Below are 25,048 nucleotides of genomic sequence, written 5' to 3' on the forward strand. Positions count from 1 at the left end.
CCTCCTAATGTACAGTCTCCTCCCCATCATATGTATATATTCTCTGTTAGAATCTATGGGTAACAGTACTGTATGTTTGCATATCGTATATGTCACAAATGTAACAGTACTATATACCTGTATGTCATGTATGTCCCTATGCCATAAATGTCATGATGTCATGTATGTTGTGTATGTCATAAATGTCACTATGAATTGAAAATGGGGGACCCTGATGTAAACAAGACGAAAGTCTTTCTCTGGTCTGACTGCATCCCCTTATCAATTGTGTGTATTGAGCTGTACTGTACTGTACCCATTCTGCAATCTGTTAAATAAAGTTTTCATTCATTCATTCATTCATTCATTCATTCATTCACACTACAGAAGGTTAACCCTTTCACTACCACACTACATAAGGTTAACCATTTCACTACCACACTACATAAGGTTAACCCTTTCACTACCACACTACAGAAGGTTAACCCTTTCACTACCACACTACAGAAGGGTTAGCCTTTTCATTACCACACTACAGACAGTTAACCCTTTCACTAGCCACTACAGAAGGTTAACCCGTTCACTAGCACACTACAGATGGTTAACCCTTTCACTACCACACTACATAAGGTTAACTCTTTCACTACCACACTACAGAAGGTTAACCCTTTCACTACCACACTACATAAGGTTAACCCTTTCACTACCACACTACAGAAGGGTTAGCCTTTTCATTACCACACTACAGACAGTTAACCCTTTCAGTAGCCACTACAGAAGGTTAACCCGTTCACTAGCACACTACAGACGGTTAACCCTTTCACTAGCACACTACATAAGGTTAACCCTTTCACTACCACACTACATAAGGTTACCCCTTTCACTACCACACTACAGAAGGGTTAGCCCTTTCATTACCACACTACAGAAGGGTTAGCCCTTTCATTACCACACTACAGACGGTTAGCCCTTTCACTACCACACTACAGACGGTTAACCTTTCACTACCACACTACAGAAGGTTAACCTTTCACTACCACACTACAGGCAGTTAACCCTTTCACTACCACACTACAGAAGGTTAACCTTTCATTACCACACTACAGAAGGGTTAGCCCTTTCATTACCACACTACAGACGGTTAACCCTTTCACTACCACACTACAGAAGGTTAGCCTTTCACTACCACACTACAGAAGGTTAACCTTTCACTACCACACTACAGACGGTTAACCTTCTGTAGTGTGGTTGTGAAATGGTTAACCCTTTGTCGTGTGGCAGTGAAAGGGTTAAGTATATTACATACTTATTGTTTATGTGTCTTGTAAGCTGGGCATACATCTGTATGTAAGACACAAACATTTAACATATCAATAAATCAATCAATAATTCACACTCCAAGTGATTATGGATTGACTGTACAAAATACACATCCAAAACATTTCAAACCAGTCATTATGGTTCTTCAGTGCAAGTGTCATCGCTGTGCTCCTTAGAGTAACCAGTCTGGGGAGGGATCTGTACGGGTGGGGTTCCAGGTGATGTCAAAGGGTGGTTCCTGGATGAGCTCATCCCTCCATTAACATGACCTTCCTGCATTAAGAGGTTTGTTTAGGACGTTGACGTTGAGCCTACAGACGGGGGTCCCTGCCCTGAGCCTACAGACGGGGGTCCCTGGGGGTCCCTGCCCGTGTTTGGTTGTATAAAAGCAAGACCGTGGACCAACATCTAGTCAACCATCCCTTCTTCTCCTGACAAGAGTCCACTTTGAGGTTCTCCACACCGGAACATCTGCTTCAGGTACTTCAGCATCTTTATGTTACCATATTAGTAGTATATTTTGTCTTATTTCATTATGTTGAAGCTCAGATGCGATATATAGGGTATATTCGCATACATTCTGGAAGAGTGTGATCAGTAGATTCCAAATTTGCACATTACTCATTACATGCATACTTTTATTTGGAACTGTACATAGCCATATTTAAAAGGTATATAGTATAATATATACATCCTGATCTGCACTGCACACGTTTAGAACTGTATATAGTCATCTTTATTTTAGTCTTTATTTTTATTTTATTTCATTCTATGTTAAATGTATTGTATTTTAAATTTTTTATCTTATTTTATTATTAAGAATCTATCATGTTATTAAGAAAGAAGCTGCTATAATCGATTGACCACAATAAATAGAATGTCACTGTTCTTGCTGTAAAGTACTGTAATTAACATACGTATAGCTGGTCAAGTACTGTGCTGTGAATTGAGAAGTCAGTACAGTAGGTCTGGTGAGCTTTCAATCTGGAGACTATACTGTACAAGCAAATACAGTTAAGAACTCATGGACACCTTTTTTAGTTTTAGTTCTTGTATCAAGACTTCAGTCAAACAACTAGTTTAGTTTCAAGTTCAAGTTTAGTTTTATTTGTCACATATAAGGTACAAGTACATTATAGTAAATGCTTGGTTCTGTATGAGCCTCCTAAGGTTGTGCTTCATACAGTAAAAAAGAAAAGGTTAAAATGTACAAGAGCAAAGACCAAACATCTCCATTTCATTCTCTTAAAAAAAGCCTTAAAAAGTAAAATTCAGGAGTACAGTTTTGAGTAAAACATATTTTTTTTATATTTAAATATATTTAGTTTTTAAGAATTGTAAAGGATAGGCAAAAAATAAGCATGTGCTTCAGCCTATTCCTTTTTTTGGTCATTGAGTTGGGATTTTGTGTGTGAGCTTACTTTGAATATGTACATTTGTGATTTTTTTCTTCTTTTTGCAAGTCCACACAAGTGTGTTTTTGGATTTGTTGTAAACAAAGACCGAAATAAACTATTCATTCGTGGTGGGTCTATAGTACCAATGTGTTTACGTTTGGATCACGGATTGGGTCGTTGACGAAGCTTCTCTCTGTTTCTCTGCATCCTTGTGACGTGAAGGAACATGGCTCTGAGTCTCTTCTCCGCGGTCCTGGTGCTGCTGCTGGGTCTGTGTGCAGCGCAGCGAGCCCTGGTGAGTGGAGGGCCCTGCGGAGCTCAACACAGATCAATGATCAATGATCAATGAAGGAATGAACACTTTATTTAACAGTACGGCTCAATACACACAATTGTTAAGGGGATGCAGACCAGAGAAAGACTTCCGTCTTGTTTACATCAGGGTCCCCCATTTTCAATTCATAGTGACATTTATGACATACACAACATACATGACATCATGACATCATGACATAGGGACATACATGACATACAGGTATATAGTACTGTTACATTTGTGACATATACGATATGCAAATATACAGTACTGTTACCCTTAGATCCTAACAGAGAATATGATACATATGATGGGGAGGAGACTGATACTTTATTGCCATTTCAACACATGGTTGATTGGGATTTGTCTCGGTGCAAATGCTCATTTCATCATAAAACAGTGGGGGAAAACATACAGTATAAAAACATACAATATAAAAACATACAAGTATTTCACAAACATAAAAAAAAAAATGCTACAGTGCATAAAAGAGCTCAGTGCTCCATTTAAAGTGTATATTGCCTTAAAGTGCGTGTCGACTGGTGCTAGCCCTTACGGTACAAAGTGCCTGTGCATTTGGACCTGAGTTCAGGTGACGGATATGTGCTGTTCTTAAAACCAGATGTCAGATTTATTTTATCCAAAGCACTTTACAACTTATCACTCACACACCGACGGAAGAGGCGCGACCATGCAAGGTGCCAACCTGCAGTTAGGGGTTAGAGGAGCGACCATGCAAGGTGCCAACCTGCAGTTAGGGGTTAGAGGCGCGACCATGCAAGGTGCCAACCTGCAGTTAGGGGTTAGAGGAGCGACCATGCCAGGTGCCAACCTGCAGTTAGGGGTTAGAGGAGCGACCATGCAAGGTGCCAACCTGCAGTTAGGGGTTAGAGGCGCGACCATGCAAGGTGCCAACCTGCAGTTAGGGGTTAGAGGCGCCACCATGCAAGGTGCCAACCTGCAGTTAGGGGTTAGAGGCGCGACCATGCCAGGTGCCAACCTGCAGTTAGGGGTTAGAGGCGCGACCATGCAAGGTGCCAACCTGCAGTTAGGGGTTAGAGGCGCCACCATGCAAGGTGCCAACCTGCAGTTAGGGGTTAGAGGCGCGACCATGCAAGGTGCCAACCTGCAGTTAGGGGTTAGAGGAGCGACCATGCACGGTGCCAACCTGCAGTTAGGGGTTAGAGGCGCGAACATGGAAGGTGCCAACCTGCAGTTAGGGGTTAGAGGCGCGACCATGCAAGGTGCCAACCTGCAGTTAGGGGTTAGAGGCGCGACCATGCAAGGTGCCAACCTGCAGTTAGGGGTCAGGTTTTCTTGCTCAAGGACACTTTGACACGCTGCTGGGAGGAGCCGGAATCCAACCGGGAACTTTGTGATGACCAGACGACCTGCTCTACGTCCTGAGCCCCCGTCTCCTCGTCTGTAGCCTCCACAGATCTAAGAGGCAGTCTGTGGTCAAAGGTATAATGGGATGTGGTTTGCACATTTGTTTGCATATGGACAATGAAAATATTTGGTTTTTATATTTGACAAAATCTTGACCTGAGGTTCCCGCTCCTCCCGGGCAGCGTGTCGAAGTGTCCTTGAGCAAGGCACTTAACCCCTAACTGCTCCCGATGAGCATGCATGGCCAACACTGTCTGTGTGTGAATGTGTGAGTGAGTGAGTGAACGGGTAACATGTGAGGAACAAAACTGTAAAGCGCTTTGGCTAAAAGCACTATATTAATGCACCATTTACTATTGTAGTTTGCTGTTGACAATTTTATTGTATCTCCAAAATATCAGCATTGAGGAATACAAAAAAAAAAGTTTTCTGTGTTCAGAATAACTGCTAAAATAACACAAAGGGAATATGAAACTGGAGTTACAAGTTTCTCATGGGGCGCAAACGTCTTGTTTTGGTGGGTTGAGTTCCACCTCTCACTCATTGTCTCCTCTATAGGTGCGGCTCGCTGAGTTAGGTGAGACACAAATATTATAATTATTATTATTCACAGTATTTCACCAGAATATGTGTTGGTCCCCCACAATTGGGCAACATATTTCATAACTGACTGTGTGTTTTTAGGTGTGATGGTTGAGGAACGTGGCTATGTGGACATCACGTCCAGAATCCTGGAGGCTAACAAAGGTCAGAATCATGATCTGTGACTCAGCGAGGAGATGGCGTCGTCGCATCATCAGCACATATCTCTCTACGCCTTGGACTTGTTATAGTTATAGATTGGTTACAGATAGGCAGGGGTGTAAGAAGTACCCAGACATGTGTGAAAGTATGGGTACCGTCTCAAAGTCTTACTCAAGTAAAAGTCAGAGTATCTGGATAAAAACACACTTGAGTAAAAGTCAAAAAGTTTCTACTTTTAAGTACTAAAAAGTATAAGTAGACACATTTTTTCTGACTGTCTATTCTTCTGATAGCAGGTGTTTAATCTTTAAGCACTTTATGTGCTCTTTTTGTGCCTATCTTTTTTCTGCTGTGAAGCACTTTGAGCTGCAATTATTGTATGAAAGGTGCTATACAAATAAAGTTATTATTATTATTATTATTATTATTATTATTATTATTATTATTATTATTATTATTATTATTATTATTATTATTATTATTATTATTATTATTATTATTATTATTATTATTATTATTATTATTATTATTATTATTATTATTATTATTATTATTATTATTATTATTATTATTATTATTATTATTATTATTATTATTATTATTAAAGTACAACCTAAGTACAATGAAAGTACAATGAAGTAAAAACGCAGACAATGAGGTACAAAAATGCAAAAATGAGGTAAAAAAAAAGGGGGGATCTCCCTTCTTAGATGTCGGTGATAGTAGCGTTGCTATAAAACAATAGACATGTACAGTATAGAGACTTTTTTATAGGGGAGAATGTTTGTAGGATGTTTGTAATCCTTTACTAATGTGACTGCAGGCATCAGCGACACGCTAATGGAGGGAGACATTTCCTGGTCCACCAAGAGGAACGCCATGCGCTGCTGGGGCAGCAGTGACTGCAGGTGGGGCAAGACTGCCAGTGGAATGGTTGAGGTGCCGTACCACATCGACGAGTTCTTCTGTAAGTAACCTTCGTATTGTCTTTCACTAGTACGCACTCTGCTACTAAGGAATCTACCTTGTGTCTTTCACTAGTACGCACTCTGCTACTAAGGAATCGACCTTGTCTTTCACTAGTACGCACTCTGCTACTAAGGAGTCGACCTTGTCTTTCACTAGTACGCACTCTGCTACTAAGGAATCGACCTTGTCTTTCACTAGTACGCACTCTGCTACTAAGGAGTCGACCTTGTGTCTTTCACTAGTACACACTCTGCTACTAAGGAATCTACCTTGTCTTTCACTAGTACGCACTCTGCTACTAAGGAATCTACCTTGTGTCTTTCACTAGTACGCACTCTGCTACTAAGGAGTCGACCTTGTGTCTTTCACTAGTACGCACTCTGCTACTAAGGAGTCGACCTTGTGTCTTTCACTAGTACGCACTCTGCTACTAAGGAATCGACCTTGTCTTTCACTAGTACGCACTCTGCTACTAAGGAGTCGACCTTGTCTTTCACTAGTACGCACTCTGCTACTAAGGAATCGACCTTGTCTTTCACTAGTACGCACTCTGCTACTAAGGAGTCGACCTTGTCTTTCACTAGTACGCACTCTGCTACTAAGGAATCGACCTTGTCTTTCACTAGTACGCACTCTGCTACTAAGGAGTCGACCTTGTCTTTCACTAGTACGCACTCTGCTACTAAGGAATCGACCTTGTCTTTCACTAGTACGCACTCTGCTACTAAGGAGTCGACCTTGTCTTTCACTAGTACACACTCTGCTACTAAGGAGTCGACCTTGTGTCTTTCACTAGTACGCACTCTGCTACTAAGGAATCTACCTTGTGTCTTTCACTAGTACGCACTCTGCTACTAAGGAGTCGACCTTGTCTTTCACTAGTACGCACTCTGCTACTAAGGAGTCGACCTTGTCTTTCACTAGTACGCACTCTGCTACTAAGGAATCGACCTTGTCTTTCACTAGTACGCACTCTGCTACTAAGGAGTCGACCTTGTCTTTCACTAGTACGCACTCTGCTACTAAGGAGTCGACCTTGTCTTTCACTAGTACGCACTCTGCTACTAAGGAGTCGACCTTGTGTCTTTCACTAGTACGCACTCTGCTACTAAGGAGTCGACCTTGTGTCTTTCACTAGTACGCACTCTGCTACTAAGGAGTCGACCTTGTCTTTCACTAGTACGCACTCTGCTACTAAGGAGTCGACCTTGTCTTTCACTAGTACGCACTCTGCTACTAAGGAGTCGACCTTGTCTTTCACTAGTACGCACTCTGCTACTAAGGAGTCGACCTTTGTCTTTCACTAGTACGCACTCTGCTACTAAGGAGTCGACCTTGTGTCTTTCACTAGTACGCACTCTGCTACTAAGGAATCTACCTTGTGTCTTTCACTAGTACGCACTCTGCTACTAAGGAGTCGACCTTGTCTTTCACTAGTACGCACTCTGCTACTAAGGAGTCGACCTTGTCTTTCACTAGTACGCACTCTGCTACTAAGGAGTCGACCTTGTGTCTTTCACTAGTACGCACTCTGCTACTAAGGAGTCGACCTTGTCTTTCACTAGTACGCACTCTGCTACTAAGGAGTCGACCTTGTCTTTCACTAGTACGCACTCTGCTACTAAGGAGTCGACCTTGTGTCTTTCACTAGTACGCACTCTGCTACTAAGGAGTCGACCTTGTGTCTTTCACTAGTACGCACTCTGCTACTAAGGAGTCGACCTTGTCTTTCACTAGTACGCACTCTGCTACTAAGGAGTCGACCTTGTGTCTTTCACTAGTACGCACTCTGCTACTAAGGAATCTACCTTGTCTTTCACTAGTACGCACTCTGCTACTAAGGAATCTACCTTGTCTTTCACTAGTACGCACTCTGCTACTAAGGAATCTACCTTGTGTCTTTCACTAGTACGCACTCTGCTACTAAGGAATCGACCTTGTCTTTCACTAGTCTGCACTCTGCTACTAAGGAGTCGACCTTGTCTTTCACTAGTACGCACTCTGCTACTAAGGAGTCGACCTTGTCTTTCACTAGTACGCACTCTGCTACTAAGGAGTCGACCTTGTCTTTCACTAGTACACACTCTGCTACTAAGGAGTCGACCTTGTCTTTCACTAGTACGCACTCTGCTACTAAGGAGTCGACCTTGTCTTTCACTAGTACGCACTCTGCTACTAAGGAGTCGACCTTGTGTCTTTCACTAGTACGCACTCTGCTACTAAGGAGTCGACCTTGTCTTTCACTAGTACGCACTCTGCTACTAAGGAGTCGACCTTGTGTCTTTCACTAGTACGCACTCTGCTACTAAGGAGTCGACCTTGTCTTTCACTAGTACGCACTCTGCTACTAAGGAGTCGACCTTGTCTTTCACTAGTACGCACTCTGCTACTAAGAAGTCGACCTTGTGTATTTCACTAGTACGCACTCTGCTACTAAGGAGTCGACCTTGTGTCTTTCACTAGTACGCACTCTGCTACTAAGGAGTCGACCTTGTGTCTTTCACTAGTACGCACTCTGCTACTAAGGAGTCGACCTTGTGTCTTTCACTAGTACGCACTCTGCTACTAAGGAGTCGACCTTGTCTTTCACTAGTACGCACTCTGCTACTAAGAAGTCGACCTTGTGTCTTTCACTAGTACGCACTCTGCTACTAAGGAGTCGACCTTGTGTCTTTCACTAGTACGCACTCTGCTACTAAGGAGTCGACCTTGTGTCTTTCACTAGTACGCACTCTGCTACTAAGGAGTCGACCTTGTGTCTTTCACTAGTACGCACTCTGCTACTAAGGAGTCGACCTTGTGTCTTTCACTAGTACGCACTCTGCTACTAAGGAGTCGACCTTGTGTCTTTCACTAGTACGCACTCTGCTACTAAGGAGTCGACCTTGTGTCTTTCACTAGTACACACTCTGCTACTAAGGAGTCGACCTTGTGTCTTTCACTAGTACGCACTCTGCTACTAAGGAATCTACCTTGTGTCTTTCACTAGTACGCACTCTGCTACTAAGGAGTCGACCTTGTGTCTTTCACTAGTACGCACTCTGCTACTAAGGAATCTACCTTGTCTTTCACTAGTACGCACTCTGCTACTAAGGAATCTACCTTGTGTCTTTCACTAGTACGCACTCTGCTACTAAGGAGTCGACCTTGTCTTTCACTAGTACGCACTCTGCTACTAAGGAATCGACCTTGTCTTTCACTAGTACGCACTCTGCTACTAAGGAATCTACCTTGTCTTTCACTAGTACGCACTCTGCTACTAAGGAATCTACCTTGTGTCTTTCACTAGTACGCACTCTGCTACTAAGGAATCGACCTTGTCTTTCACTAGTACACACTCTGCTACTAAGGAGTCGACCTTGTATTTCACTAGTACGCACTCTGCTACTAAGGAATCGACCTTGTCTTTCACTAGTACGCACTCTGCTACTAAGGAGTCGACCTTGTGTCTTTCACTAGTACGCACTCTGCTACTAAGGAGTCGACCTTGTCTTTCACTAGTACGCACTCTGCTACTAAGGAGTCGACCTTGTGTCTTTCACTAGTACGCACTCTGCTACTAAGGAGTCGACCTTGTCTTTCACTAGTACGCACTCTGCTACTAAGGAATCTACCTTGTGTCTTTCACTAGTACGCACTCTGCTACTAAGGAATCTACCTTGTGTCTTTCACTAGTACGCACTCTGCTACTAAGGAGTCGACCTTGTGTCTTTCACTAGTACGCACTCTGCTACTAAGGAGTCTACCTTGTGTCTTTCACTAGTACGCACTCTGCTACTAAGGAATCGACCTTGTGTCTTTCACTAGTACGCACTCTGCTACTAAGGAGTCGACCTTGTCTTTCACTAGTACGCACTCTGCTACTAAGGAGTCGACCTTGTCTTTCACTAGTACGCACTCTGCTACTAAGGAGTCGACCTTGTCTTTCACTAGTACGCACTCTGCTACTAAGGAGTCGACCTTGTCTTTCACTAGTACGCACTCTGCTACTAAGGAGTCGACCTTGTGTCTTTCACTAGTACGCACTCTGCTACTAAGGAGTCGACCTTGTCTTTCACTAGTACGCACTCTGCTACTAAGGAGTCGACCTTGTCTTTCACTAGTACGCACTCTGCTACTAAGGAGTCGACCTTGTCTTTCACTAGTACGCACTCTGCTACTAAGGAATCGACCTTGTCTTTCACTAGTACGCACTCTGCTACTAAGGAGTCGACCTTGTCTTTCACTAGTACGCACTCTGCTACTAAGGAGTCGACCTTGTCTTTCACTAGTACGCACTCTGCTACTAAGGAATCTACCTTGTGTCTTTCACTAGTACGCACTCTGCTACTAAGGAGTCGACCTTGTGTCTTTCACTAGTACGCACTCTGCTACTAAGGAGTCGACCTTGTCTTTCACTAGTACGCACTCTGCTACTAAGGAGTCGACCTTGTCTTTCACTAGTACGCACTCTGCTACTAAGGAGTCGACCTTGTCTTTCACTAGTACGCACTCTGCTACTAAGGAGTCGACCTTGTCTTTCACTAGTACGCACTCTGCTACTAAGGAGTCGACCTTGTCTTTCACTAGTACGCACTCTGCTACTAAGGAGTCGACCTTGTCTTTCACTAGTACGCACTCTGCTACTAAGGAATCTACCTTGTGTCTTTCACTAGTACGCACTCTGCTACTAAGGAATCTACCTTGTGTCTTTCACTAGTACGCACTCTGCTACTAAGGAGTCGACCTTGTCTTTCACTAGTACGCACTCTGCTACTAAGGAGTCGACCTTGTCTTTCACTAGTACGCACTCTGCTACTAAGGAGTCGACCTTGTCTTTCACTAGTACGCACTCTGCTACTAAGGAGTCGACCTTGTCTTTCACTAGTACGCACTCTGCTACTAAGGAGTCGACCTTGTCTTTCACTAGTACGCACTCTGCTACTAAGGAGTCTACCTTGTCTTTCACTAGTACGCACTCTGCTACTAAGGAGTCTACCTTGTCTTTCACTAGTACGCACTCTGCTACTAAGGAGTCGACCTTGTCTTTCACTAGTACGCACTCTGCTACTAAGGAGTCGACCTTGTCTTTCACTAGTACGCACTCTGCTACTAAGGAGTCGACCTTGTCTTTCACTAGTACGCACTCTGCTACTAAGGAGTCGACCTTGTCTTTCACTAGTACGCACTCTGCTACTAAGGAGTCGACCTTGTCTTTCACTAGTACGCACTCTGCTACTAAGGAGTCGACCTTGTCTTTCACTAGTACGCACTCTGCTACTAAGGAGTCGACCTTGTGTCTTTCACTAGTACGCACTCTGCTACTAAGGAGTCGACCTTGTGTCTTTCACTAGTACGCACTCTGCTACTAAGGAGTCGACCTTGTCTTTCACTAGTACGCACTCTGCTACTAAGGAGTCGACCTTGTCTTTCACTAGTACGCACTCTGCTACTAAGGAGTCGACCTTGTCTTTCACTAGTACGCACTCTGCTACTAAGGAGTCGACCTTGTCTTTCACTAGTACGCACTCTGCTACTAAGGAGTCGACCTTGTCTTTCACTAGTACGCACTCTGCTACTAAGGAGTCTACCTTGTCTTTCACTAGTACGCACTCTGCTACTAAGGAGTCTACCTTGTCTTTCACTAGTACGCACTCTGCTACTAAGGAGTCGACCTTGTGTCTTTCACTAGTACGCACTCTGCTACTAAGGAGTCTACCTTGTCTTTCACTAGTACGCACTCTGCTACTAAGGAGTCTACCTTGTCTTTCACTAGTACGCACTCTGCTACTAAGGAGTCGACCTTGTCTTTCACTAGTACGCACTCTGCTACTAAGGAGTCGACCTTGTGTCTTTCACTAGTACGCACTCTGCTACTAAGGAATCTACCTTGTCTTTCACTAGTCTGCACTCTGCTACTAAGGAGTCGACCTTGTCTTTCACTAGTACGCACTCTGCTACTAAGGAGTCGACCTTGTCTTTCACTAGTACGCACTCTGCTACTAAGGAGTCGACCTTGTCTTTCACTAGTACGCACTCTGCTACTAAGGAGTCGACCTTGTCTTTCACTAGTACGCACTCTGCTACTAAGGAGTCGACCTTGTCTTTCACTAGTACGCACTCTGCTACTAAGGAGTCGACCTTGTCTTTCACTAGTACGCACTCTGCTACTAAGGAGTCGACCTTGTCTTTCACTAGTACGCACTCTGCTACTAAGGAGTCGACCTTGCCTATTTTACTACCTACTATGCTAATATGCACTCAAGACTGTAGCTCTCAAGTTCGACACTGTTAGATGAACAATCTTACTCACCCTTAGCTGCCAGAGTTGTATCCTTCCTGCTGACGTGTTGATAAAGGCGTCAGCTAAATGACCAAATGTAAATGTACAATGTACAGTCAGTGGGAAAGGGATCTATGATATTTGGTCCTGACAATGGATGGATGGATGGATGGATGGATGGATGGATGGATGGATGGATGGATGGATGGATGGATGGATGGATGGATGGATGGATGGATGGATGGATGGATGGATGGATGGATGGATGGATGGATGGATGGATGGATGGATGGATGGATGGATGGTTCAAGTCCTAGCAGGGTGCTACCGTGTGGCAGCAACACATGGGAACATTATTATTATTGTTTATCATTTGGTTACAAACTAAATTAAATCATCTATAGATGGCATATCATAACTTGTGATGTTTTTTTGTTGTAGACGACAGTGAAAAGAGCATGATAACCAGAGCCATGGCAGAATTTCATTCAAAGACCTGCATTCGATTCGTTCCTCGTAGCGACCAGCCGGACTACCTCAACATCCTGAGCAAGACGGGGTGAGTCCACCTTCAGATCCCAGAGACACTACTATTTAAAACAGCTCTCTTAATGAAACCAAATGAAGAATTCTAACATGTTCTTTCCATGGCGTATAGGAGAGCCACATCCATTGTTGTGCACATGAGCTATCTAACTATTTCTTTAGCTACTCCTGTTTTTGGATTTGGAAGAGATTTTCATTTTCAAAATATTTTTGGACTGTCTTAGATCAAAGGAATAACGTGAATACATTTAGAAAATGAGCGTAGTTCCGCCTTTAATCAGTCTTATCCGTTAAAGTGACTGATGGGTTTGGAAGTTCATTGAGCCTCTCTATACAGTAGAATCACAAGAAACTGAGGTTGTTCAAACACATGACTCACGACTAAAACACATAGAAATGTCAGAATCGTCTGGTAATCCGGTTTCTGATTCCCGCTCCTCCCGGGCAGCGTGTCAAAGTGTCCATGAGCAAGACACTTAACCCCTAACTGCTCCCGATGAGCAGGTCGGCACCGTGCATGGTCGCCTCCGCCGTTGGTGTGTGGAAGTGTGAGTAAATGGGTCAAATGTGAGGAACAAATTGTAAGGCGCTTTGGATAAAAGCTGCTATATAAATGCAGCCATTTAGCCATTCGTGACACTTCATGTATAGGACCAGTTCGATCCATATGTGACAATACTTCATGAAGTGTGCCGCACGTTCACGTCAACGTTCACAATACACGCTGACCTAGGATTTGAATTGATTCAACAACAAGTTGAATGGTTACACTTTACAAAGCTAGATGCAGACAATGCTCACTGCAATAGTATATATATAGTAACAAATTGTTCTAAATAAAAAATAATGATAACATGTTTTAGACTGAAGAACCGAAAAAGGTACCGTTGGGTACCGGTATCGATTCACAGGCAGTTAAAATGTGAGCGGTACCCAACCCTAGTTGACACTGTATGTCCTTGTTCGCTTTGGAATTTAAGACTTTAGTTTACTGTGAACGATTCAGTCAAGTGAAAGCTATGCTTTAGATCACAGAAATATATGAGTCATCTGAGTGTTTCCCTGTGTTGTCTCTGCCATGCCAGGTGTTGGTCCGGTATGGGGAAGCAAGGAGGGCCGCAGACGGTATCTCTGTCTGTGGATGGCTGTGTTTACAAAGGAGTCATCCAGCATGAGCTTCTCCACGCCCTGGGCTTCTTCCACGAGCACACCAGGAGCGACAGGGACCAGCACGTCAAGATCAACTGGGACTACGTCCCTGCTGGTGAGCTATATCATTTACATTTACATTTACATTTAGTCATTTAGCTGACGCTTTTATCCAAAACGACTTACAAGTTCTGTACGACAGGTCATCAGGAAGGGCACAACTCTATCAGCTGAGTAACAATGTTCATCAAAGTGTTGCGTGCTACAGTGTGGGTTAGTTTATTAGGACAAGTGCATGACAGTAAGGTTAGTTAGGGTTAGATTTTTTTTTTCTTCATTATTTCAGATAATGGGTGAAGAAGTGCGTCTTTAGTCGACGGCGAAATATTGGACGGGTTTCGGCTGTCCTAACTGGGGAGGGTAGTTCATTCCACCATTGTGGGGCAAGGACTGAGAATAGGCGGCTTCTCTTTGATGACCCTCCCGGAGCTTGGATAGGAGTAGATCTGAGGCGGCCAGAAGATGCAGAGCGTAGGGGTCTTGAGGGTGTGTAGTTATATATATGGACCACACGGTCCGTCATACAGGAAGCACGTTGAAAACACAACAAGGCAACAGTACAGTGTCGTCAGGACCACACGGTCCGTCATACAGGAAGCACGTTGAAAACACAACAAGGCAACAACAGTACAGTGTCGTCAGGACCACACGGTCCGTCATACAGGAAGCATGTTGAAAACACAACAAGGCAACAGTACAGTGTCGTCAGGACCACACGGTCCGTCATACAGGAAGCATGTTGAAAACACAACAAGACAACAGTACAGTGTCGTCAGGACCACACGGTCCGTCATACAGGAAGCACGTTGAAAACACAACAAGGCAACAGTACAGTGTCGTCAGGACCACACGGTCCGTCATACAGGAAGCACGTTGAAAACACAACAAGGCAACAGTACAGTGTCGTCAGGACCACACGGTCCGTCATACAGGAAGCATGTTGAAAACACAACAAGGCAACAGTACAGTGTCGTCAGGACCACACGGTCCGTCATACAGGAAGCATGTTGAAAACACAACAAGGCAACAGTACAGTGTCCTCAGGACCACACGGTCCGTCATACAGGAAGCACGTTGAAAACACAACAAGGCAACAACAGTACAGTGTCGTCAGGACCACCCGGTCCGTCATACAGGAAGCACGTTGAAAACACAACAAGGCAACAGTACAGTGTCGTCAGGACCACACGGTCCGTCATACAGGAAGCACGTTGAAAACACAACAAGGCAACAGTACAGTGTCGTCAGGACCACACGGTCCATCATACAGGAAGCACGTTGAAAACACAACAAGGCAACAGTACAGTGTCGTCAGGACCACACGGTCCGTCATACAGGAAGCACGTTGAAAACACAACAAGGCAACAGTACAGTGTCCTCAGGACCACACGGTCCGTCATACAGGAAGCACGTTGAAAACACAACAAGGCAACAACAGTACAGTGTCGTCAGGACCACACGGTCCGTCATACAGGAAGCACGTTGAAAACACAACAAGGCAACAGTACAGTGTCGTCAGGACCACGCGGTCCGTCATACAGGAAGCACGTTGAAAACACAACAAGGCAACAGTACAGTGTCGTCAGGACCACACGGTCCGTCATACAGGAAGCACGTTGAAAACACAACAAGGCAACAGTACAGTGTCATCAGGACCACACGGTCCGTCATACAGGAAGCATGTTGAAAACACAACAAGGCAACAGTACAGTGTCGTCAGGACCACACGGTCCGTCATACAGGAAGCACGTTGAAAACACAACAAGGCAACAACAGTACAGTGTCGTCAGGACCACACGGTCCGTCATACAGGAAGCACGTTGAAAACACAACAAGGCCTACTCTATGCAAACAGGGAAGTGTCCGGGGCTAGATGGTTACCCTATAGAGTTCTACAGGAAATTCTTTGATAAACTGGCACCCATTTTAATTGACATGTATGCAGATTCATTTAGGTCACTTAAGTTACCCCCATCCCTTACTCAAGCCTCGATTTCTCTGTTGCTAAAAAAAGATAAAGACCCCCTATCCTGTGGAAGTTATCGTCCTGTCAGTCAGTTGACGGTAGATTTAAAGCTTCTATCAAAGCTCTTAGCTATGCGCTTAGAACCTGTCCTTCCCACTATCATATCTCCAGACCAAACAGGTTTTATCCAGAACAGATATTCATTTTCCAACATTAGACGTCTCTTTAATGTCATATATAGCCCTTCCTCCACAACTAGCCCGGAGGCTGTCATTTCACTAGATGCGGCCAAAGCTTTTGACCGTGTGGAGTGGGGATATCTTTTCGACACATTGAAAAAGTTTGGACTGGGGGATAACTTTGTAGCTTGGGTGAAATTACTTTACACCTCTCCCACTGCCTCAGTAAGGACTAACAACACACGTTCAGCACAGTTCCATCTACACCGCTCCACGAGACAGGGTTGCAATTTGAGCCCACTCCTGTTCGATGTTGCCATTGAACCGTTGGCCATCGCACTTCGATCAGACCTTCGTATAAAAGGTATAATCAGAGGGGGTGTTGAACAGAGGACCTCCCTATATGCAGATGACCTGCTTCTATACGTGTCTGACATCTCCACATCTATTCCAGCTGCACTTGACATAATCACCCGATTTGGCCGTATTTCAGGGTATAAACAAAATTTAGACAAAAGTGAACTTCTTCCATTGAATGCAGAAGCTCGAAGTTATCCACTGCATAACTTCCCATTGAAAATGTCCCCCCATGGCTTCAAATATCTCGGTATCCAAATTAGGGATACATTTGGGGACCTATTCAAATTTAATTTTGGCTCTCTACTGACTCGATTTCAGGAAGATTTTGAACGTTGGTCATTATTACCTCTCTCTCTTGCTGCACGTATCAATTGCGTTAAGATGAACTCTCTCCCAAGGTTTTCTTATCTTGTCCAGTGCCTGCCTATCTTTCTTCCCCACTCATTCTTTCAAAAAATTGACAGCCTAGTGTCCAAATTTATTTGGAATAACAAAGTTCCCAGAATTAGTAAAGCTCTATTACAAAGGAGTAGATCTCTGGGTGGCATGGCTCTACCTAACTTCAGAGCCTACTATTGGGCAGCCAATCTCAGAATCATACAGCAATGGCTACAGTCAGACAAACCTCTGGTGTGCCCTATGTGGGTTGACATCGAAGCCTCATCTGTCAAACCTGCTTCACTAACCAGTCTTATACATGCCCCCATTAGTTCTCCATTGGCCCCCTACTTCAAAAATATAATCGTTAAAACTACATTCAGAATTTGGAATCAATTCAGACGCCACTTTGGGTTTAAAACTCTATCCCACTTGGCCCCGATAGCAGCTAACCCTTTATTTCACCCCTCATTGATGGATGGAGCATTCTCCTTATGGGCCTCACTCGGTATTAAAACACTAGGTGACCTATATATAGATAATGTTTTTGCCTCCTTTCAGCAATTATCAGAGAAATATTCAATCCATAGCCGACATTTCTTTCGGTATCTACAGATTCGTAGCTATGTCTGTAGCATTAACCCTATATTTCCCAACCTTCCAGAGGTAACACCCATCGACTCCTTTTTAACCCCGATGTCTTCCATCAAGGGCATGATATCGACTATGTACAATCTCATTCTCTCCTTATGTCCAACCACAATACACAATATTAAAAGTAAATGGGAGGAGGATTTAGAGGAGGAGATCTCGGATGACATTTGGGTTGACATTCTACGTCTTGTTCATTCTTCTTCTATTTGTGCAAGACACGGGCTGATACAATGCAAAATTGTTCATCGAGTACACCTGACGAAAGTCAGATTAGCCAAAATGTATGAAGATATCGATCCTATATGTGATAGATGTCATTCGGCCCCAGCCACATATACTCACATGTTTTGGACATGCCCCTCCTTGCACAGGTATTGGACAAATATTTTTGAAACCATCTCGGGAAGTATTGGGACAAATCTTGAACCAAATGTATTGACAGCGCTTTTTGGATACTCCCCACCTATGTTATCACTTTCAAAGCACAAAGCACACGTTGTGGCATTTACCACTCTACTGGCCAGGCGGCTGATTCTGTTTAAATGGAAGTCCGCTGCTCCCCCCACTCACCTTCACTGGATTAGAGACATACTATACTTTATCAAACTTGAAAAGATAAGATGCACTCTGAGAGGTTCTTCATCTATGTTCAAGAAAACGTGGGGTTCATTCCTTGTACTTGTGGATGATGTACAGTTCCATACTATTCCAGAATAACAATTTGTATGCTGCTTGTTGGTATTCATCTGTGTGAACGTTAATTCAACGTGAGTTATTTGATATACCGGATATACATTGGAGAAGCATATTTGGGTACCTAAACATGTGCTATATATTTGATATACTATGTATATACGTTTGAGACGACTGTCGGGCGACCAAGTCAGTGTTTGTTTGTATTATTATTTACTTTTGAACTCTGTTTTATTTTTTTCTTGTTTTTTATTTTTTTATTTTATTTTCTTCTGTTTAATGTTGTTATATGTTCTATGTGGACAATGACAATACAACAATGTATATATACAGACATATACTTATAATGTCTATGTCCTCAAAAAAGTATAATAAACAAAAAAGTGAAAAAAAAAAAAAGAAAACACAACAAGGCAACAACAGTACAGTGTCGTCAGGACCACACGGTCCGTCATACAGGAAGCACGTTGAAAACACAACAAGGCAACAGTACAGTGTCGTCAGGACCACACGGTCCGTCATACAGGAAGCACGTTGAAAACACAACAAGGCAACAGTACAGTGTCGTCAGGACCACACGGTCCGTCATACAGGAAGCACGTTGAAAACACAACAAGGCAACAACAGTACAGTGTCGTCAGGACCACACGGTCCGTCATACAGGAAGCATGTTGAAAACACAACAAGGCAACAGTACAGTGTCGTCAGGACCACACGGTCCGTCATACAGGAAGCACGTTGAAAACACAACAAGGCAACAGTACAGTGTCGTCAGGACCACACTGTCCGTCATACAGGAAGCTCGTTGAAAACACAACAAGACAACAGTACAGTGTCGTCAGGACCACACGGTCCGTCATACAGGAAGCACGTTGAAAACACAACAAGGCAACAGTACAGTGTCGTCAGGACCACACGGTCCGTCATACAGGAAGCATGTTGAAAACACAACAAGGCAACAGTACAGTGTCGTCAGGACCACACGGTCCGTCATACAGGAAGCATGTTGAAAACACAACAAGGCAACAGTACAGTGTCGTCAGGACCACACTGTCCGTCATACAGGAAGCTCGTTGAAAACACAACAAGACAACAGTACAGTGTCGTCAGGACCACACGGTCCGTCATACAGGAAGCACGTTGAAAACACAACAAGGCAACAGTACAGTGTCGTCAGGACCACACGGTCCGTCATACAGGAAGCATGTTGAAAACACAACAAGGCAACAGTACAGTGTCGTCAGGACCACACGGTCCGTCATACAGGAAGCACGTTGAAAACACAACAAGGCAACAACAGTACAGTGTCGTCAGGACCACACGGTCCGTCATACAGGAAGCACGTTGAAAACACAACAAGGCAACAGTACAGTGTCGTCAGGACCACACGGTCCGTCATACAGGAAGCATGTTGAAAACACAACAAGGCAACAGTACAGTGTCGTCAGGACCACACGGTCCGTCATACAGGAAGCATGTTGAAAACACAACAAGGCAACAGTACAGTGTCGTCAGGACCACACGGTCCGTCATACAGGAAGCATGTTGAAAACACAACAAGACAACAGTACAGTGTCGTCAGGACCACACGGTCCGTCATACAGGAAGCATGTTGAAAACACAACAAGGCAACAACAGTACAGTGTCGTCAGGACCACACGGTCCGTCATACAGGAAGCATGTTGAAAACACAACAAGGCAACAACAGTACAGTGTCGTCAGGACCACACGGTCCGTCATACAGGAAGCACGTTGAAAACACAACAAGGCAACAGTACAGTGTCGTCTGCAACACATGATAAAGTCACCGTTTAATCAGGGGTGTAAAAAGTACCCAGAAATTATACTTAAGTGAAAGTATGTGTACCGTCTCAAAATCGTACTCAAGTAAAAGTCAGAGTATCCGGCTAAAAACACACTGGAGTAAAAGTCAAAAAGTTTCTACTTTTAAATGTACTAAAAAGTCAAAGTAAAAACTTTTTTTTATTCCGGGGCAATGAAATTTTCCGTTCCGTCCTCTTCATCGCTCATACTATCGTTTGTGGCGTCTTCTGTAGCTCGTCACTCTGACTGTCTGTTCTTCTGATGGCAGGTGTTTAATCAAAGATCCCCGCTTTCTAGTGTTGCACAAGGACCAGTCAGCACGGGTATGGGCGGGTTCATTATTATCAAATATACTAATTAAAATGGTTGGACCTGTGAGATTTGTACTTTGTACTTTGTAGGTCTGCATTTTAAATGTAAGGAGTAAAAAGTATGTTTTTTTCTCTGAAATGTAATTGAGTAAAAGTACAAGTATACAAACCTAATAATACTCGAGTAAAGTACAAATCCCCCAAAACAGTACTTATTAAGTATTGTAACAAAGTACAATTACTCAAGTACTTTACACCCCTGCGTTTAACCCATGTGTTTGTATTGAGTATGATGGTTATACGTAATGATGTATCTCAATAAGATAAGATAAGATAAGATACTCCTTTATTGATCCCCTTGGGGAAATTCAGGCAACAAAGCAGCGTGGAGGAGGGGGGAGGGGAGGCTACAGGTATGGACAGGGTAATAGTAGAAATACGTAAATACAGGCAAGAACAATTATAGTACAGTAGAAAAGTAAAAAGAAATAGGCAATGTAAACAATATGATTATAACTCTGAATATACGCACATGAGCGAATAGGCAGTGTAATCAAAGGTGCAGATGAATGTCTGTATCAGTTATAATATACGTTACAATAAATATGGTGAATAAAATGAACGGTTGGAGACGCTGATGATGTCATCGCGTCGGGAACGGGACAGCGACCGTGAACTCACCCTCCAAACATCAACAAGTCTATAAATCTATTGTTGGTGCTCGTCCAGTGTTTAATAAAATGCTATAAAAATACCCTCTTCTTTTGCAGTAGTAGTAGTAGTAGTAGTAGTAATATGTGCATTACAACCACAACAAAAAAACAGTTTTAAAGGTAGAATCTGTAATGCCGTCAAACAATGAGCTCGAGGCAAGAGTGCTCCTTTTTAGTATTGTGCTTTGTTTATATTTCTTTGTTCCATTATTATTATTATTATTATTATTATTATTATTATTATTATTATTATTATTATTATTATTATTATTATTATTATTATTATTATTATTATTATTATTATTATTATTATTATTATTATATCCACACACCAAATGATTTGAATTGACTGTATAGAAGAGGAAGTGCATTGGCTGATCAAAAGAATCCAAAACAAGCCGTAATAAAAACAAATAAAAGAAGTTGCAGGCACTCTTCATGTATATAAAAAAAAAAGCTTTAATAAATTGCTTGGTTCATATTAGAACAATAATAAAAACATGTTCCTGAAGAAGGCCGATAGAGAGGCCGAAACATGTTTTTATTTTTTTATTTTTTGTTCTAATATGAACCAATTTATTAAAGCTCTTTTATACAAGAAGAGCAGCTTCTAAACACTGGATTCACACTGCCGCCCTCCTCCTTGTTCAAACAAGCCTTCATTTCTTTGAGTATAACTTTGAAATAATGTTGACTTACAGTACAATACATTTTGTATTCCATTCTACAGATAAGGAAATGAACTTCTACAAGCAGAGAACCAACAACCTGAATACACCATACGACTACTCCTCCATCATGCATTATAGAAGGTAAAGCAACTTTAAAGCAAATTTAATGTAAAAAACAACAACACTAGAACGGTTTGTTGAAATGTGCATTTTTAAGGGGTTCTGGGGATTGGGGGGGGGGGGGTACCTCATTTTGTATATTGTATATTCTGTATAGTGTTTGGTGTTTATTCTTTTTACTTTCTTTACTGTATGAAGCACACTATTAGGAGGCTCGTACAGAACCAAGCATTTCACTGTAATGCACATGTACCTTATATGACAGATAAAACAAAAACTTGAAACAGTTATCACATTGTGCGTTAACTCTTTCACTGCCACACGACAGAAGGTTAGCCCTTTACTATCACACAACCGACGGCGATGCTCCATCATTAGCATCCGTGAAGAGTTATAAAGTCTGATGGCTGTTGGAATGAAGGACTTCCTCCGCGGAGCTAATGATGCTAATGATGGAGCGTCGCCGTCGGTTGTGTGATAGTAAAGGGCTAACCTTCTGTATTGTCACAGTGAAAGGGTTAACTGGCTGTCGTGTGGCAGTGAAAGGGTTAATAATGGCGGTACTGTGTGTTCATTCTAGCACCGCCTTCACGTCCACGTTTGGAAAGGAAACCATCACTCCAGTCCCCGCCTCCTCCGTGGCGATTGGCCAGAGGAACCACATGTCTGACATTGACATCCTGCGGATCAACCAGTTGTACGAGTGCACCGACTACCGCCGTCCGTCCACAGCAGGTGAAGTCTTACTGTTTAACCCCATGGTCAGCCGTGATTGGAGGGTCAAGAAAAGAGGGCGGGGTTTGAGATAGGTCCGTTGGAAAATAGATTGCATGGCCATTTAAAAGTTGGTCAACTTTTTCAGCTGTCAAAAGGTAGTGTCTAGATCCCATAGCCCATAGAAGCATGTTTGTAGATGTAAATCTTTTTTTATTATTATGTTTTTGGTAGATTTTTTATTTGTTTGTACTACCGGGCGGTCCGGTAGAGGGAGAGACAGAGAGGAAGAACGGGAGACAGAGCGGGGGGGAGACATTCGGCAAAGGACGGCGGGTCCGGGAATCGAACCCGGGTCGGCCGCTTGGCATTACATGGGTCGCCACTTGGGTGCCCTAGGCGGTGGTCGTGGTTATGATTATGGTTAAGGTGAAGGGGGCAGGTTTAAAAAACAACTTTTTAGGTGAAGATTATGATGAGTTACGGCTTTGCAGCTGGGTCATAAAGTGCCAGTTCCTATGGAAATGTCCTTCCGGGCGATGGGATATAGAACTGCCCTGTCGAAAATAGGTGCAAGGAAGGATCTTGCCACCAGATGACCCTATTCAGTTCTATTTTAGAACTCTCTGAAGAAGAATACAGGCTGAATTGGTTACTACAGTATACAGGATAGATACTGACAAATACTGTGGCTGCAATATCACTATAATATAATAATTAAATATGTTCATTCATCAACATTCTAAAATGTTAAACGGTTGAAAAAGACATTAGATGGCAATATTTTGTAATGTAATACTGTAATACATTTGTTTATGCATTTCTGTGCCATCTGCATTTGTAGAATGTTAGGAAGATTGCAGTGTTGTGTGTTATGTCTTAACAGATCCTTCTTTTTTTACAGATATCGAGGAGGAAGACAACATTCCGAAGTGGATCTCATCGCTATTCCATCCATAATTTCAAAGGAAGATGCCAACATTATAGAAATGTGCTTACCATCTTCTCCAGACTGAGACAAGAAGATAGACACCAGCTTCCTCTTACCATCTTCTCCAGACTGAGACAAGAAGATAGACACCAGCTTCCTCTTACCATCTTCTCCAGACTGAGACAAGAAGATAGACACCAGCTTCCTCTTACCATCTTCTCCAGACTGAGACAAGAAGATAGACACCAGCTTCCTCTTACCATCTTCTCCAGACTGAGACAAGAAGATAGACACCAGCTTCCTCTTACCATCTTCTCCAGACTGAGACAAGAAGATAGACACCAGCTTCCTCTTACCATCTTCTCCAGACTGAGACAAGAAGATAGACACCAGCTTCCTCTCAATGCTACGCTATTAGCCTAGCTTAGCATAAAGAATGGAAGCGGATACGTAGCAGCTAGCCTAAGTGTTGACCAACTAACACCTCTCCCGGAGTTTTAGCTAGGCTAGCCGCTACATATCCACTTCTATTCATTGTGCTAAGCTAACATGCAGCCTGATAGCCTTCTACTGAACACACAGAGAGGAAACTGGTATCTATCTACTTGTCTGACTTTGGAGAAGATGGTAAGAGATGGTAAGAGATTTGCCATAATGTTGGCTTGTACCTTTAACGGTTTATGAAACCCATACTAATAAAAATAAACCAAATTCCCTATACTTCATGTTTCATTCTTCTTGCCAAAAACACACCCAGACATATGAATAGGATTATCATCCACCCAGGGGTGTAAATTAGGCCGGGGACATCGGAAAGTGTCCCCGGCATGTTTTCAGAATGCAGTTATTGTACCCCCCACGCTTTACCGTCCAAATACATGGATAATAAACGGACGACCGCGGCGACCGCACGGCCAGCACTAGGACCACACACAGAAAATTGCTGATTGTCTCTGAGCTGAGTCTCTGACTACCTGTCCTATTATTATGCAAAGAGCAGTAGATGGGGGTCGCATTCTTGCCCTGCACGGGCCAAGTACCCACTCGCTACAGTACTCGTCTTTGCATAATAATAGCTCGGGTCGTCAGCCGAGCCGAGGTGTGTTTCCTGTTTGTTTCTCTTGAAAATAATCGTGGTTCATAAGACATGACAAATGCGCGTTTACAGAGTCCATCAGCAAGACATAATCATTTGCAAGATTTGCAAACAAGATACAAACTCATTGCAAATCAAATGCCCACCCTACTGATCTGTTCATGTGTTATAATAATAATAATAATAATAATACATTCGATTTATAATGCGAGCACCTGCATTACAATCAAATTACTGATCTGTTATGTGTTATGCACCCGAGTCTCGAGAGGCACTTTATAATAGAAAAAAGACAGTGCAAACATGT

At 43.0% G+C, this 25,048-nt stretch overlaps 1 protein-coding gene across 1 annotated transcript; it reads left to right on the top strand.

The window, feature by feature from the left end:
• The first annotated feature begins 1,732 nt into the window (after positions 1–1,732).
• LOC311246534 (hatching enzyme 1.2-like) lies at positions 1,733–23,710 on the top strand. The gene is made up of 10 exons (XM_084336684.1): positions 1,733–1,779; positions 2,919–2,991; positions 4,960–4,978; positions 5,086–5,148; positions 5,969–6,112; positions 12,818–12,935; positions 14,008–14,186; positions 21,940–22,021; positions 22,581–22,735; positions 23,619–23,710. Exons 2-10 carry the CDS (start codon positions 2,923–2,925, stop codon positions 23,672–23,674), a joined length of 885 nt encoding a protein of 294 aa, XP_084192810.1. The 5' UTR covers positions 1,733–1,779; positions 2,919–2,922; the 3' UTR covers positions 23,675–23,710.
• The last annotated feature ends 1,338 nt before the right edge of the window (positions 23,711–25,048 follow it).

This window comes from Notolepis coatsorum (genome assembly GCF_963971535.1).
Source record: "Notolepis coatsorum genome assembly, chromosome: 19".
Classification (NCBI taxonomy): Eukaryota; Metazoa; Chordata; class Actinopteri; order Aulopiformes; family Paralepididae; genus Notolepis; species Notolepis coatsorum.

Excerpts from the sequence above, each read along its gene's own strand:
- LOC311246534 (XM_084336684.1), top strand. The coding sequence starts at position 2,923 with ATGGCTCTGAGTCTCTTCTCCGCGGTCCTGGTGCTGCTGCTGGGTCTG. Across the intron at positions 6,113-12,817 it reads CCACATCGACGAGTTCTTCT|ACGACAGTGAAAAGAGCATG; the intron begins GTAAGTAACCTT and ends TTTTTGTTGTAG. Across the intron at positions 14,187-21,939 it reads CTGGGACTACGTCCCTGCTG|ATAAGGAAATGAACTTCTAC; the intron begins GTGAGCTATATC and ends TCCATTCTACAG.